General features: G+C 62.3%; 1 protein-coding gene across 1 annotated transcript in view; it reads right to left on the minus strand.

Moving 5' to 3' along the window:
- Positions 1-11,876: 11,876 nt before the first annotated feature.
- The window catches only part of HES1 (hes family bHLH transcription factor 1), a 2,223-nt gene continuing 524 nt past the window's right edge, over positions 11,877-13,575 (minus strand). Inside the window, exons 2-5 of the mRNA XM_035334840.1 lie at positions 13,366-13,533; positions 13,180-13,275; positions 13,012-13,099; positions 11,877-12,615 (exon numbers count right to left, since the gene is read on the minus strand). Of these exons, the coding sequence (XP_035190731.1) occupies positions 12,131-12,615; positions 13,012-13,099; positions 13,180-13,275; positions 13,366-13,473 (777 nt within the window). The 5' untranslated portion in view covers positions 13,474-13,533 and the 3' untranslated portion in view covers positions 11,877-12,130. The remainder of the gene's footprint in view (positions 12,616-13,011; positions 13,100-13,179; positions 13,276-13,365; positions 13,534-13,575) is intronic.

The following is a 13,575-nucleotide window of genomic DNA, read 5'->3' on the forward strand; positions in this document are numbered from 1 at the left end:
TTTTTTTTTTTTTTTTTTTTTTTTTTTTTTTTTTCCCTGCCTGTCTTAACCGAGGTGAAACCCGAGCCGTGTGGGAGCCTGCAAGCGTGCGTGGCTGTGCACACACGTGTGCGGCGAGCAGCCCGCTTCCTGCGCCCTGGCCGTGCTGTGCCGCAGCGGCACGCCTGTGCGTGCGCATGTGTGCTCCCCCCCGCGGGACTGTTTTGGTCTGCAGAGTGCGGTCGTGTTTATTTAATATCTGACGTCCCTTCTGTCTTCGGCGCTGACATTAATTGCCAGACAATGAGCAATGGAGCCCAGATGTTCCCCGGCGGTGGCCTCCCTCCCCTCGCCAGCGCTGTGCGGGTGATAAAAAGCCAAGGGGGATCCGTGTTTTGAAGGCTGCTGCTGCAGCGCTGCTGGTGAGAGTGAGCCGGGGGCTCTGGCACGCAGGGAGGTGGCTCGGCCCCCCCAGATGAGGCTGACCAGGCGGCCGAGGCTCCCTCGGAGCCCCCCCATGCTGCAGCCCTGAGCTGTGCATGGGCATCAGGGACTGGTGCTATGCCAAGTGCTGGCACTGTGGCTCAAGCTCGCCACCGAGCTCATGATTTTCTTGCCCGGGGGGGTGAGCCCCAGCAGAGGAGAGGCAGGCTGCCAGCTCCCAGCCAGCGCCCACCTGGCTGGGGCAGAAGCTGGGGCCAGCCGCTGCGCAGCTCGCACGCTCCCCGGGGAGCACGGCGAGCCTCGCTTGCCAGCGAGAGATTAGCACGGCCGTCTGTCATTTCATAAATATCCCTCCTCACGAAACACGAGGTCGTTTTACAGCAGGCATGGCCTTATCAGAGAGCCGCAGTGCTGCTGGGGCCCCCGGCATCCAGCCACGGCCAAGTGCCGTGCCGTGGCTGTGCACATGTGGGGGGCTTGGGCTGCATTTGGGGTTTGCCCTTTGGGCACGGGGCTGGGAGCTGGATTGGTGAAAAATGATGGGTTTGGGAGGGCTGGGGTGGGCAGGGGAAGGCAGTGTCCCCTCCCTGTCCCCTGCTGTCCGTTTGACATGCCACACAGGAAGGTGGTGCTGCAGTTTGTGGGGAGGCAGCCCAATTTCCTGCTCTGCCACGGGCTTAATATGCACCCAGCGCTAATCGTTAGCTGTTATTATTTAATTGGGAATGAATTATTAGGAAAAATGGCACTGGAGAGGGGATAGAGTTATTCTGAGAAATAGTGCCTGTTGTGGTGGCATCACTTCCTACGGGGACGTGCGTGACCGGGAGCACAAGCAGCAAACCAGCCTGACCAGCGAATAACCCCTCGCAAGGTTTCCATATTGCCTTTTTAAACAGGAAGGGAACACGATACAAACGCTATGCGAATTATGATCTGAAAAGTTTTCCTGGCAGGTTGTCACATGAGTTGTTAGCGTCAGTCCTTGACATGAACACTCAGAGCCTTTCTGTACGGTGGCTTTAATCCCCTCGCCCCCCCGGCAGGGCAGCCTGCCGGAGCTCTGCTCCCCCTCTTTGGGGTCAGCCTTTTCCTCAGGTACCTCCCAGGTGGGATTTCACACCAGCACCTGCATTTCGAGCACATCTCGAGGGGTTCATCAGCAGGGAGTTGTGTCACCCATCCTATGCAACCCCGGCCCAGCAGCACCGGGACATCCCCGCTGAGCACGGGGGTCCCCACCCGTGCCCCCCTCCTTCTATGCTGCCGTGGGTTTCGCCGGAGCCCAGCTGCGCTCTGGCCGGGGAACATCCGCTGTGGAAACCTGGGAGGAGCTGACAATCCCCAAAGATTGGCTGCACACACGGCCAAGCAAGCGCTGCTGGCTCCCGGCCTAATTCGTTGCAAATGTGCCTCAATGTGGTTCCAATCTGGAGCTGCTGCCCCCCCCCCTCTCCCCACGCCGCCCCCCGGGGCTCAACGGGGGCCGGGGAAGCGTCCGAGGGGGGCAGAGCCGGGAGCGACCCCGCTGCTGCCACGGGCACGGGGCATGGCCTGCAGAGCCCCGCGCGTCGCCGTCCGTCACACCCCGGTTTCCATCTGGGTGATTTGTGGGGCCAGCAGCGGGCGGGCGGCCAGGAGCTGCCAGCATCCTTATTTAGCCCTCACGGGGCCTCCCCAGCTGTGAGCGGGATCAGGGCCGCCCGCTCCCAACCCGTGGTGGGCACGCACCCGCTCAGCACCCTCCTGGTGCCCGGAGCTGGGCAGTGCGTGGCCCTGTGCAAGGCCTCGCTGCATAATGCCCCCACGTCCCCCCCACTGCCTCCCTCAGGGCCAGCCCCCTGTGCCCACCCTGCCCCTGAGCTCCCTTGCCTGTAGGGACAGGGCTCAGCGCCCCAAAACCGAGCTCAGGACCAGCGACCTCCCTGCCGAAACCCCGGTGAACCGTGCCAAAGCCTTTCCAGGCAGCTCTCCCCTTGTCCCATGCACACAGCTGGATTTCATGACTCAGAGTCATAAATGATAACGCAAACAGCACGTACTAATTTCAGGTTCTCCATCTGAGGGCCTCCACGACTTTTAGGGTTCTTACACGAGCCCTGCGATGCCCCTTTCAGTGCAGCCAAGTACGGTAAGCTCGGTTGTAAAATTAACCCAGACTCAGCCCTGATGGGGCATTTGGAAAGAGGTCTCTTCAAAGGTTCAAAATAATCGATGAAAATTGCCCCATTAAGCAACCTCGTGGCCCCTCTCCTGCGTTTATAGTTGGATTAAAACTGCCTGGTGCCGAGTTAACTCCTGGAGCATTGAAATGAAGTGGCACAAACCGAGCACGGCCCTTCTCGGGTTTCGGGAGAGCCAGCAGCGAGCAGCACCTGCAATAACAGCGCCGGTGTCACCGGCTGGTGGCAGGAAGGGAAACGAGCAGCGAAGGAGCTGGAGCAGCAGAGCTCCCACCGGTGCTTCTGGGAGACGGGCACAAAACCAGTCTCCCACCAAAAAAAGCCGAGTGACCCCGCTGGGTGCCCCAGGGCTGCTGCTGGCCCCGCGGGGGCTGCGATGGGGCAGCCTTGGCCCCGCAGCAGGGGACGTGCCGCGGGGGCTCGAGCACACAGCCCTGGCCGTGCCGGCGCGTGCAGCCCGGTGCCGGGAGCAGCGAGGCATCGCGCTTGGCCTTTTAAGATCAGAAAGGTTTTTGAACTGACGTTAGCTCTGGTGCGCGGAGGAAAGCATACAGAAGGGTAATTAAAGTGTAAGAGCGAGGCTGGGTTTGCCTTTAATGGCTTGCAGCTGCAAATATTTTTCTGTCTTCTCTAGCCCGCTTGTAAGCAGTCTGGCTGTATTTCTCATCCCGGCCAATTAGATTCCCATGTGTGCTGCAGGAGTGAAAATATAGAAAGTGAATAATCCTCCGGTGCTGCTCCTCGTGCGGAGCCCTTTGAACCTCTCGCTGCTGCGGCTCCGCTGCCCCCGAGCCCCGCCGGCTCCCCGGGCAGCCCCCGCTCCCCTCTGCAGCACCGAGCCCAGCCTCCAGCAGAAAGTCCGGGCACCACCGCCGTTCATCTTCAAGCCTTTCTGATCAAAGCCATTTCCCCCCCCTCCTTTTGCTGAGTTTTACAGCCATTTTCCCTTTTTTGAGGCTGGTTTTCTGCCAAAAGTTCCACTCTAAAATCAAAAGGGGTAGTCCATTAATACAAGGCAGCTGTATCGAGTTCACCATTGTGCCGGCTCTTCCAAGGTACCTCGGGTTTTTAATAAACTGCAGAGCAAGGGGAGCTGGTTGGCTCTGAGAAGAGGGAGGCAGAGGGGGAAGAGGCTGCTGAAAGCTGCCGTGTGGCACGGGGCAGCACAGGGCCATGGGACCAGCGGCATGGGCAGGGAGATGTGGGGCAGGAGGCACCGGCAGCCCCCCGGCTCCCCTCCAGTTCTGGGATTAGGTATCAGTCAGCTCGCTTTGATCCCTGCCTGCTGATGAGGCTCTTGGCCATGACCCATGCTGTGAAAACAGGCTCACCGCCCCCGCTGCCCTGTGTGGGGCTTCTGCCCCGGCATCTCACTGCGGGACAGGACCAGAAATGGGGTCAGCAGTGCTGGGGGAACCAGCTCCTGGTCCCCAGCAGAGGTTCAGCATGGTTGGTTAAGGTCCCCAACACTTTACCCATCTCAGCCCATGTGCAGGGCTGCAGCCAGTGCACAACAGGTCCACGTGTGAGCCGCTCCATCCAGCTAGGAGCCATGCCGAGTGCCCCTAGGAGGACCTCAGGGGCACTCGGCATGGCTCCAAGCAGGATGGGGCAAATTCCCAGCTGGAATTTCCTCCAGCACCACTTGCTGCAGGTCCCGGTGCCCCCTGTCCTCCACTCCCCATGTCTGGCCATGCATGGAGCATCCCGAGATCCAAGGGTTTGAAGGCAGGTTCCCGTGCTGGGATTTGGGATCCACGGGGCGGCGGCGCTGACCCCGTGGCAGGCAGGGATGCCTTTGGGAGTCAAGGTGAGGACGGGCTGGGAGCAGATGGGACCTGCTCCGTTTGTGAAAGAGCGTTTCTGCTATTTATGCTAAGCGGTGGGAATGCTTCTCAAGCATTTTGGATGGCTCTCTAATGAGGCCGGCCTAAATATGCCAGCATTGTTTGTGCCGGACAATTAAAAACTCCCACTTGCCACATTAGCAGTGTCTCTGGTCGGGAAGGGCCCTGGAAGCGGCGCAGGACGAGGGGCGACCACAAAGCCCGCCCTTTGTTTTGTGCTCCTTTGAACCTCCTCAAAGACCCCGTTTCAAGGGGTGGCTTTTGTTTTCTTTTCAGTGGGACCAAACCCAGAGCTGCCTGTTGTTTGGCGACACAGAAATGTGACCTTAATTGACTCTGCTGCTGGGCGCACTGCGTAAATCACTCCTGGCACCGAGGGAGCTGCCCCGTGTGCCCCAGCACCACGGCAGCACCGTGTCCGGGGCTGCTGGCGGCAGGGCAGGCGTGGAGGCACATTGTGGTGGCATGGGGTGGTGGCACATGGTGGTGGCACATCGTGGTGGCATGCCCTGTCCACAGAGGCAGCAGCAGAGGCTGCGATGCCCTCCACGGAGCCCAGGCTGAGCCTGCCACCGGGCTTTTGAAAGCTCTGGGGCCTTGGGACTGGGACTACACTAAGCATTTAGGGTTTTTCATCTGACACACAGAGGAAAAACTGTTTCTCTGTGCTCCTCAAAACCCTTTAGCCTCCTGCCTCTGCCTACGGCCCAGCTGTGCTGATAAGGCTCCTTACCTGCTGTCCCCGGGACTCACTGGGTTAACATCATCTCAAGATAAATTAAATGTGATGACAATGCAGCAAATCCTCCTGCAAACGCCTGCCTTGCACTTAGCCAGACGACTTATTGGTAGGGTACCAGGGGGCTGGACCATTAGCAGATATAATTTGCAGGCTCCCAAGGAGAGGTTAAGGGCTGGAGCAGCTCCCTGAGAGCCGCCTCCGTCTCCCCACGCTGCCCGCCCCGGCCCTAATCAAGTTCTCCTCTCAGCCCGTGTCCCATGGGCCCCTCGCTGCCTTCAATGAGGGGAAATTTGCAGACAAATTTCTGCCAGCAGGATGCTGGAGCTCTCCTGCGTGGTGGGATAAAGATCCCTGCAGCCCCCACGCCTGCTGGGGAAGTGTGTCCAGGCGTGGGGGGATGAGGGGACATGCAGTGGACATCGAGAGCTGTGCCCTCAGGAGAGCTCTGAAGTACCTGCCCTGTTATTTCTGCCAAGGTACTTCTGCACCCAGGCCCTTGTGGCTGTAATCAAGCCGCCTCTTGATCTTCTTCCCGATAAGCAAGAGGCTGCTGTGTGCCTGCCTCCCTCCAGGGCACTGCTGCAAGCAGCTGGGGAGGGACGGGGGGACTGGCCTCCCCTGGGCACAGTGTCCATCCTCCGAGCCCACACCGAGCCCCAGGCACTCAGCAAGCCCCTTGGCAGGCAGATAGCTGGAGACATGCCACCTGGGTGGCCACAGCACAGCAAGGAGGATGTTTGGGCCCATGGGTGTCACCTCCCTGGGGCCCAGGGCACGGCATGAGCAGCAGGCACCGAGGAAGGTGGGAGCAGGGCTCGGTGCAGTGGGCACAGTCACCTCGAGGACCCTGCTGGTTTTGCTGGCTTATTTTAATTTCAGGCACCCTCTAAACCAATGCATTTTAAAGCCCTTCCTCGCCCATTGGGATGAGAAGGTTTCAAGGGGACTTAGGGCCCTGCCTCCAGCCAAGCAAGCCATGCGGCCACACCATCAGCAAAGCACCGGCGGTGACAGACAAGGCAATTTTCTGCACCAGTGCCGCAAACAAACAGGCAGCAGCAGGGCAGGGGAGCCAAGAGCACAGCACCCTGCACAGAAAGGGAAGACAAACAAGACTTTGTCCTCAGCTGAGGCTGCAGGCAGCCCCGGGGCTGGCCGCGTGTCCTCCCCAGCACACCGTGCCCTGGCACAGGCTCTCCTAACGCCCTGTCCTAGCGGAGCAGACTGGGATGGGTCCAAGCAGGAGCCTGCCCAACCTCCTCAGGACGCGACCCCAGCAAGTGACAAAGCAGCTCTGCTTTGGGAGGGGGGTCTTGGTGGGCTCTAGCGGGGGGGGATAACTCTGAGCTGTGAAATTTGGCTGCTGCACCTCCCCCATGAAGGATGGAGGCCGTGCACTGCCTGTCCCACCAGGTCCTCTTGTTTTTCTGCCTGGGGGTGATGGTTGAAACCAGCCTTTTCTGCAGCCTGCTGGCCTCTGCAGACAGGGAAATGGGGGCAATAAGGGGACCCTCACTCCCAGGAGGATGCTGCTGGGCAGGGAAAGCGCCTCCACCTCACTGCCTGCCCCAGCAGCTCCCCAGAGGCGCTCTGTGACCCTGCCCTCGCTCCTGCCGTGCCGCTGGCTGAGCAAACACAATGCCGCTCAGCACGCCGGGGGCCACGGCACCTCCAGCCAGCTGAGATAAACCTCATTGTGCTCCTGAAATAGAGGGCAAAAACCCAGCGCTGGCTCCTCCGTGCTGCATGGGATGCCCTTGCTGACTGCCCAGCAGCACAGGCAGGGAGGTGGCACGGGGCACCCCCATCCCCCTGGGTCTGTCCCTGTGTCCCCCGGCTGTGTGCCGCCAGCTCAGCGCCCACCCGAGCCCCCCAGCCCTGGCCACGCAGCTGAGCCCAGCGGGGAGGCCAGCCTGCGCCAGCACCGCCTGCGAGCGCTAACAGCTGCTTGGAGCCCGCTCAGAAACACCAGCACGGGCTGTCGGGCTGCCAGCCCCGCTGCTCCCGAGCACAATAAGAGCTAGGGGATGGCTGAACGCAGGCGGTCCCGTGGGAAGGGAAGCGCGGAGCTCCGTGCTGTGGGACCAGCCAGCGCCCGCCCCACGGTGAGGGGCGAGGAGAAAGGAAACGTCCATGTCACGGCCACCGGGGTGCTCGCTGTGAGACCCTCGTGTGGCTCTCACCCACCAGTGGGAGCAGAACAGCTCCAGTTTGCACCAGTAAGAACCTGGCCCTGTGTGTGGATGCCTTCAGAAGGGCAGCTCTGAAGGATGCCCCAGCCCCTCCTCCATCTAGGAACAGCTCCGGTGTCGCCCCTCATTCACACGCTGCAATTGCATCTCTGGGTGCAAGGGGCCACGTGCTCTCTGCCCCTAAAACAATTAATTTCCCTGCTGGGACGAGGGCAGGTTGTCCTCCAGGCCTGCAGCCGAGTGCGTTGCCGATGGAGCTGGGGATGGGGCTCAGCTTGATGCTGGAGCTGCAAACAGAGCCAAATACTCCCCGAGCTTGGCGAGACGAGCGTGTTTTGGTCCTACTTTCTATTAGTCACTGGCCCCAGGGAGGATGCTGCGGGGCTGCGGTGGGCTCAGGCCCAAGCCAGCCTCCCCTCGCTGGCACCCACACGCCTCAGCACTGCCAAGGCTGCGCCTGTGCCGGGGCTGCAGCGGGGCTGCGGAGCCGGAGCCAGGCACGATACGCGGCTGCAGGATTCGGCATGTGTCTTTACATCCTCCTGCCTCTCTCTCGGTACAAACACTGTCCAGATTTCCAACGTCAGCAGGAGAGAGAGCAGCCAGATTGTTTTACGGTTTCGAGAACTCATAATGGTTTCCAGAGAACAGGACCGCAGCCCATCTTCTGCAGCAGGAAAAGCCGCCGCAGCCCCACGTCGCTGCCGGGAGCACTCTGACCTCCCAACGCACGGCAGCCAGAAGCACTGACAGAACTGGGGGTGCCCTTGGAAAGGCTGCAGGACACCCTGGTGCACCCCGTGCTGCCCCCGGGGCTGGGAGACGTGGCTCTGCAGGGTGTCACCTGCGGGGTGACCCTGTCCCAGCAATGGCATCAGGGGCACTGTGTGTCCCCTTTGTATTTCCAGGCTGTCCCAGTCCCACCCACGCTGTGATGCTGGCAGGTCTGTATGGAAATGCTGCTTTGATTTAAGTGGGGTGCTGCTTTTGTGTGGCTGAAATCACCAGGACCAGGGCATGGAGCACTCGCCCCCGCAGATGGTTCCCGTGGTTTGTCCCCGTGCGGCAGCAATGTGGCTGTGTCCAGCGGGGACAGCTGAGCTGGGCTGGGGACGCTGCTGGCCATGGGGACACAGTGCAGCGGCTGGGGGGACAGGGACCCCAAGGCTCCAGCTGCACGGCTTCTCCCCCGTGCCCCATCCCAGCTGGGAACGCGGCCCTGAGCACCAGCTGATGGCGTGGCCGGCCGCAAATGTTTAATGAAACGGAGCGGAGTCATTTGTCTGGGCTGACCCCACCAGGAAGTCTGCGCTCCGCAAAACAAACCAGGCTTTTGTTTGACTTGTTTTAAGTAAAACACATGTCACCCCTGTAAATCACAGGTCCCCTTCCCCACCCTGCCCCGGGGGCAGCAGCGGAGTGAAGGCGGGCGCTGCTGCTGGGTGGCTGCAGGGGCCGGGGGGGGATCGGGCCCCTCCGCCTGCACCCCACCTGGGAGCCATGGGGCTGGAGCATCCCGTCCCCGAGCACCGCGGTGGGCAGCGGGATCACCCCCAGCTTGGTGTGGGGGGTCCCCCGCACACTGCCCACCCTCAATCCCCCCCTGCAAAAACTCCCCAGCCGTGCCGCCAGCTTGCTTTTCCACCGTCCCCCGGGGCTGGAGGCCTGGATGGCAGCCCAAGGCCGGCCGGCGGCCCCTGGCACGAGCGAGGCCGAGGCCTGTGCCGGGTGGCCGAGGCCGTGCAGAGCGGCGTGCGGAGGCGTTCGGCCGGCGTTGGGCCACGGCGCCTGCCGGCAGCGGGGGCCGGAGCGGGTTCGTGTGCCGCGGGCGCGCTCCCTCCCTCCCCGCCGCCTGGCAGCCCGCCACCGCGCCGGGGGTTCGCTCCTTTCTCACGACCTCTCAGGTTCCTGAGCTCATCTGGGAGCTATTCATTTCCTGCCAGAAAACAGCCTTGCCTGCTAAAAAAACCACCTTGGCCGCAGCGCGGCCCAGGGCTTGGTACGAGGGCTCTCTCGGCTTAAATCATAAAGCCGGGGCTGTCTGGCTGGAATCAAAGGCAGGGCGGGCGCGGGGGGGCCGGGGCCCGTGCCATATGGTAGCACTTAAGAGCCAAGGAGGAAGCGAGGAGGGGTTTTGCGCCGCTCGCGAGGAGTGTGGGAAAAGTTAATTGACTTTAATGACAGGTTTCCCGGGTGGGCGGCAGCGCCCGGCGGGAGCGAGCGGCTGCGGGGCAGGCGGGGAGGCGAGGGCAGGGGCACGGCGGGTGCTGGGGGCACGGCGGGTGCTGGGGGCTGCGGGCAGGTGTGCGGCACGTGTGCGTGCACCCGGCGGCAGAGAAGTGAGCTGGAGTGCAATCAGCAGCAAGGGTCGGAGACGCTCAGGGGGTTTTCTGCTCGGTGGCTCTGTGCAGCCCCCCTGGCATTTGTAGGGAGGCGTCTGCGAGGCCTCCAGCAGTGACAGTCCTCAGCGAGAGGCCCCCATTCAGCAGCTTCACCCTGTCCCTCCTCAGCAGCCCGTCCCTCCCTTCCCATTGAAGCTCATCCCACGGCATCAGCGTGATCGAGGGCAAAGGTACACTTGCTGTACCTGAAGGGCAACTCCTGAGCTTACAGGTCCACGGACCCCCAGCCCTATTTGTCATCCAAATTTGTCACGGTCTGAGTGAGCTGGCATCAAGAGCACGGCTCCTGGGAATTGCTCTGATCCCCTCAAATCGCACAGACTCAAGCAGATCTCTCATGTCAACAGGCGGTGGGATAGAACAAACACAAAGCTTTGGAGGAACCGGTACGAGCACGGCATATCTGCTTTATGCTAGGCTACTTAAACTCCATCAGCAAATGGGTTTGTCTTGTCTTTCACTCCTGGATTTGCTCTATGTTCTCCACGAACCTACCGCAAAGCCCTTTCTTAATGTGCTTCCCAAACCAACTGCTCCAAAGGAAGGGGTGGCCTCTGCCCGGCTGTGGCAGGTGATGTGCTACAGCCCCGTGGTGAGATTCCCAGATGGACAGGTCCCACCGGTGTTTTCCCAAAAACAAGGTGGGCTCAGGCCTGCCCACGTTACCTGCAGCGCAGCGAGGCGAGCTGCAGCCGGTGGCAGGCTGCTCGCCTGCCTGGAGGCAGCAAATCCGGTATCCCCAAGCCTTGCAGCCACCGTGAAGGCAGCAGTAAGACAGAGCTGCCAAGGCACGAGGAGATTCAGGAGGGAAAATTATCTAAAAAAAAAAAAAAGGAGAGAGGAACGTTCTTCATCACCCAGGTGCTCGGGAGATCATCCTCTGCAGCCGCTTGTAGAAGACAACCATCACCAGCCACGTCCTCACTAGCGAGCCCTGCAGGGACGGATCCCAGACACGTCCCCCTGCCTCCCCCTCCAAAATCCATCCCAGGGAGCGTCTCAGAACAGGAGGCTATGTTTGTACACAGGGGGCAGGGAGGGCTCCGCAGCCCAGCAGGTTTCATCTGCCTGCTCCCCTGCTCTCCACGGCTTTCATTTCCCCAGCACCTGGCTGCAGTCAAGCACCTGGCTGAGCCAGGCAAAACCCAACAAGCTTTTGCGGCGGGATTTGGAAGGAATCCCCAGTGGATCCTGGCACGGTTTAAAGCTGTCCGCTCTGAGTTAGGACTTGTTAGGAAGGGTGATGCAAGCTGTAACCTGAGACTACCGCTTGCCTCTATCTAGGGCTCGCATCTTGCCTGGAAATGGGGCATGACCAAGGCAGAGGGGTCAGCTGCCACTCGCAGTGAGGAGGGGAGGCAGTCCGCGCAGCCCCACATCGCTCCCCCTGACATGTGTTTTCCATATTAAAGCAGAGGAAATGCCCGACTCTATCAAAACCACATGCAGAGCATTAATCATCCAGCACAGCCTGCCTCGCGCCCAGGGCTGGGAAGGGCTCTGCGCTTTCAAGTCCAGGTGGTGGTGGTGGTACCCAGCGCCGCGCGAGCGCCTGCTGCAGCCTGTCAGCCTGGAGACGGAGCCCTTGTGTCAGTTTGTCCCGCAGAGCCCGGCGTTTCTGTAACACGAGCCGCTGGCAGGCACCCTTCTGTAAATCAACGGAAGGGAGTCACTTGTGATTTACACCGCGGCAGGGGAGCGGGCCCCTCGGGGTCCGGGCAGGAGGCTCCCGCAGGCAGCTCCACCTCGGGGCCGGGGCACCGGGCTCCGTGCCGAATCCGTCTCACTTTACCTGGGCTGCTCCACTGCGGCCAGCCCCGGGAGCCAGGAGGGCGGAGGTGCCTCCCTCAGCGCATTCACCAGCTCTGCAAACATAAGCTCTTTTTAACAAGTCTGATCAGCTGAACTGCTCCCAAGGAAGCAGTAATTACATCTGCCCTGGGGGCAGGGAGAGGGGCTGGGTGGTTTCAGAAGGCGGCCGAGGGGCAGAGGGTCTGACTGACAGCAGCAGCACAATCAATCCACGGGCAGCCGGGAGCAAACCAGGAGCCGGGCTCCCTCCTACGCACACACGCCAGCACTCCGACTTATCTCCAAAGGCCTTCCAAAATGGAAGAGACTTTTATTTTAAGAGCATTCAAAAAAAAAAAAAAAAAAAGATCTTTGGTGTCACATAAGGAAGGGGAGGGAAGGGAGAAAAAAAGATCTCGTGTAAAACACGAAACGCTGTTGAGGGAGTGCTATGGTACAAAGGCACAATCCAATATGAACATATAACCTATGTACAGCCGTGCCAGCAGCACGGGGCGCGATGCTCAGTCCAGTCCGGTGCCCGCCACCCTCACCAGGGTCTCCACACCGAGTCGGCGGTGCCGGGTGGCGGGCCAGGCGGCGAGGCAGCGGTGGCAGCCGTGGGGGGGCCGCCGTAGAGGGGCAGCACGGCCCCGCCGGGGGCAAAGGCGGTGCTGGGGATGAGGAAGGCGAATTGCCCGTCGGAGGCGGGCAGCAGCTGGAAGCCGCCGTACACCTTGGCCGCGTCGGTGCCTGGCTTGCAGGGCATGCCCGGGAGCGGCCCCGCGCCGCCACCCGGCGGCACCAGGGGTGGCCCGAAGGCTGCGGCCGGCGGCAGCGGGGGCGGCGGAGGGGGCGCGGGGTAGTTCATGGCGTTGATCTGGGTCATGCAGCTGGCCAGGTGGCCCAGGAGCCGGGTGCGCACCTCGGTGTTGACGCCCTCGCAGGTGGAGAGGAACCGCGTCACCTCGTTCATGCACTCGCTGAAGCCGGCGCGGTACTTGCCCAGCACCGTGGGGTCTGTGCTCAGTGCGGCTGCGGGGCAAGAGGGGCACGGGGCGGTCAGCGGGCTGCACAGCCCCCCGCATCACACCCTGCAGCCCCCCTTGGGGCAGGGGGATCCATGCAGAGAGCACCGCACGCCCCAGCACTTCAAACCCAGGTGGCGAGTAGAGACCCCTGCTGCGCCCCCACACCCCATAGCACCGGGGGACCCATCCTGTGAGCACACCCCCCCCAGCACCCCTGGGCAGCGGGCACCAGAGCCCTCCCAGCACCAGAATCACGCATGCAGGGTGCAGCAGGGAGCACCCAGGGCAGCAGCACGGCGCTCCCACGGCACACGGATGGGGTCGGGCACCCCGGTACCCCCCGCCCAGCACCCCATGCACAGCACCCCAGCTGCCTCCCGCCCCCAGCCCCATCTCTCACCGGTCATCTGCGCCCGCTGCAGGCTCCGCAGGTGCTTGACGGTCATCTCCAGGATGTCAGCCTTCTCCAGCTTGGAGTGCCGCGAGCTCTGCGGGCAGAGGGCTGCTCACACCGGCACGGCTCCCCCCCGGCACCCCCTGCCCCCCCCGGCTCCCCCCCGCGGCTTACATCCTTCTTCAGCGCGTCCAGGATGAGCGTCTTCAGCTGCCCCAGGCTCTCGTTGATGCGCGCCCGCCGCCGCTTCTCCATGATGGGCTTGGACGACTGCAAGAGAGCGGCGGTGAGCGCCCGGCACGGCACGGCACAGCCCGGTACGGTACGGTCCGGCACAGCCCGGCACGGCCCGGCCCTTACCTTGCGGTGCTCCGCCGCCGTCTTGGGCTTATCGGGCGTCGCGTTGATGCTGGCGGGGGTGGCGGCCACGGGCGAGGCGCTGCTCTTCTCCATCAGGTCGGCCGGCATCGTGCGGCCGCGCCCGCCGCCGCGGAGGAGGCCGTGCGGCGGCAGCGGGCGGGCGGGCGGGCGCTGGGACCGGCGCGGCGCGGCTGCCGCGCGCCCTTGGCC

This window comes from Oxyura jamaicensis, chromosome 9, assembly GCF_011077185.1.
Source record: "Oxyura jamaicensis isolate SHBP4307 breed ruddy duck chromosome 9, BPBGC_Ojam_1.0, whole genome shotgun sequence".
NCBI classification, from domain to species: Eukaryota; Metazoa; Chordata; class Aves; order Anseriformes; family Anatidae; genus Oxyura; species Oxyura jamaicensis.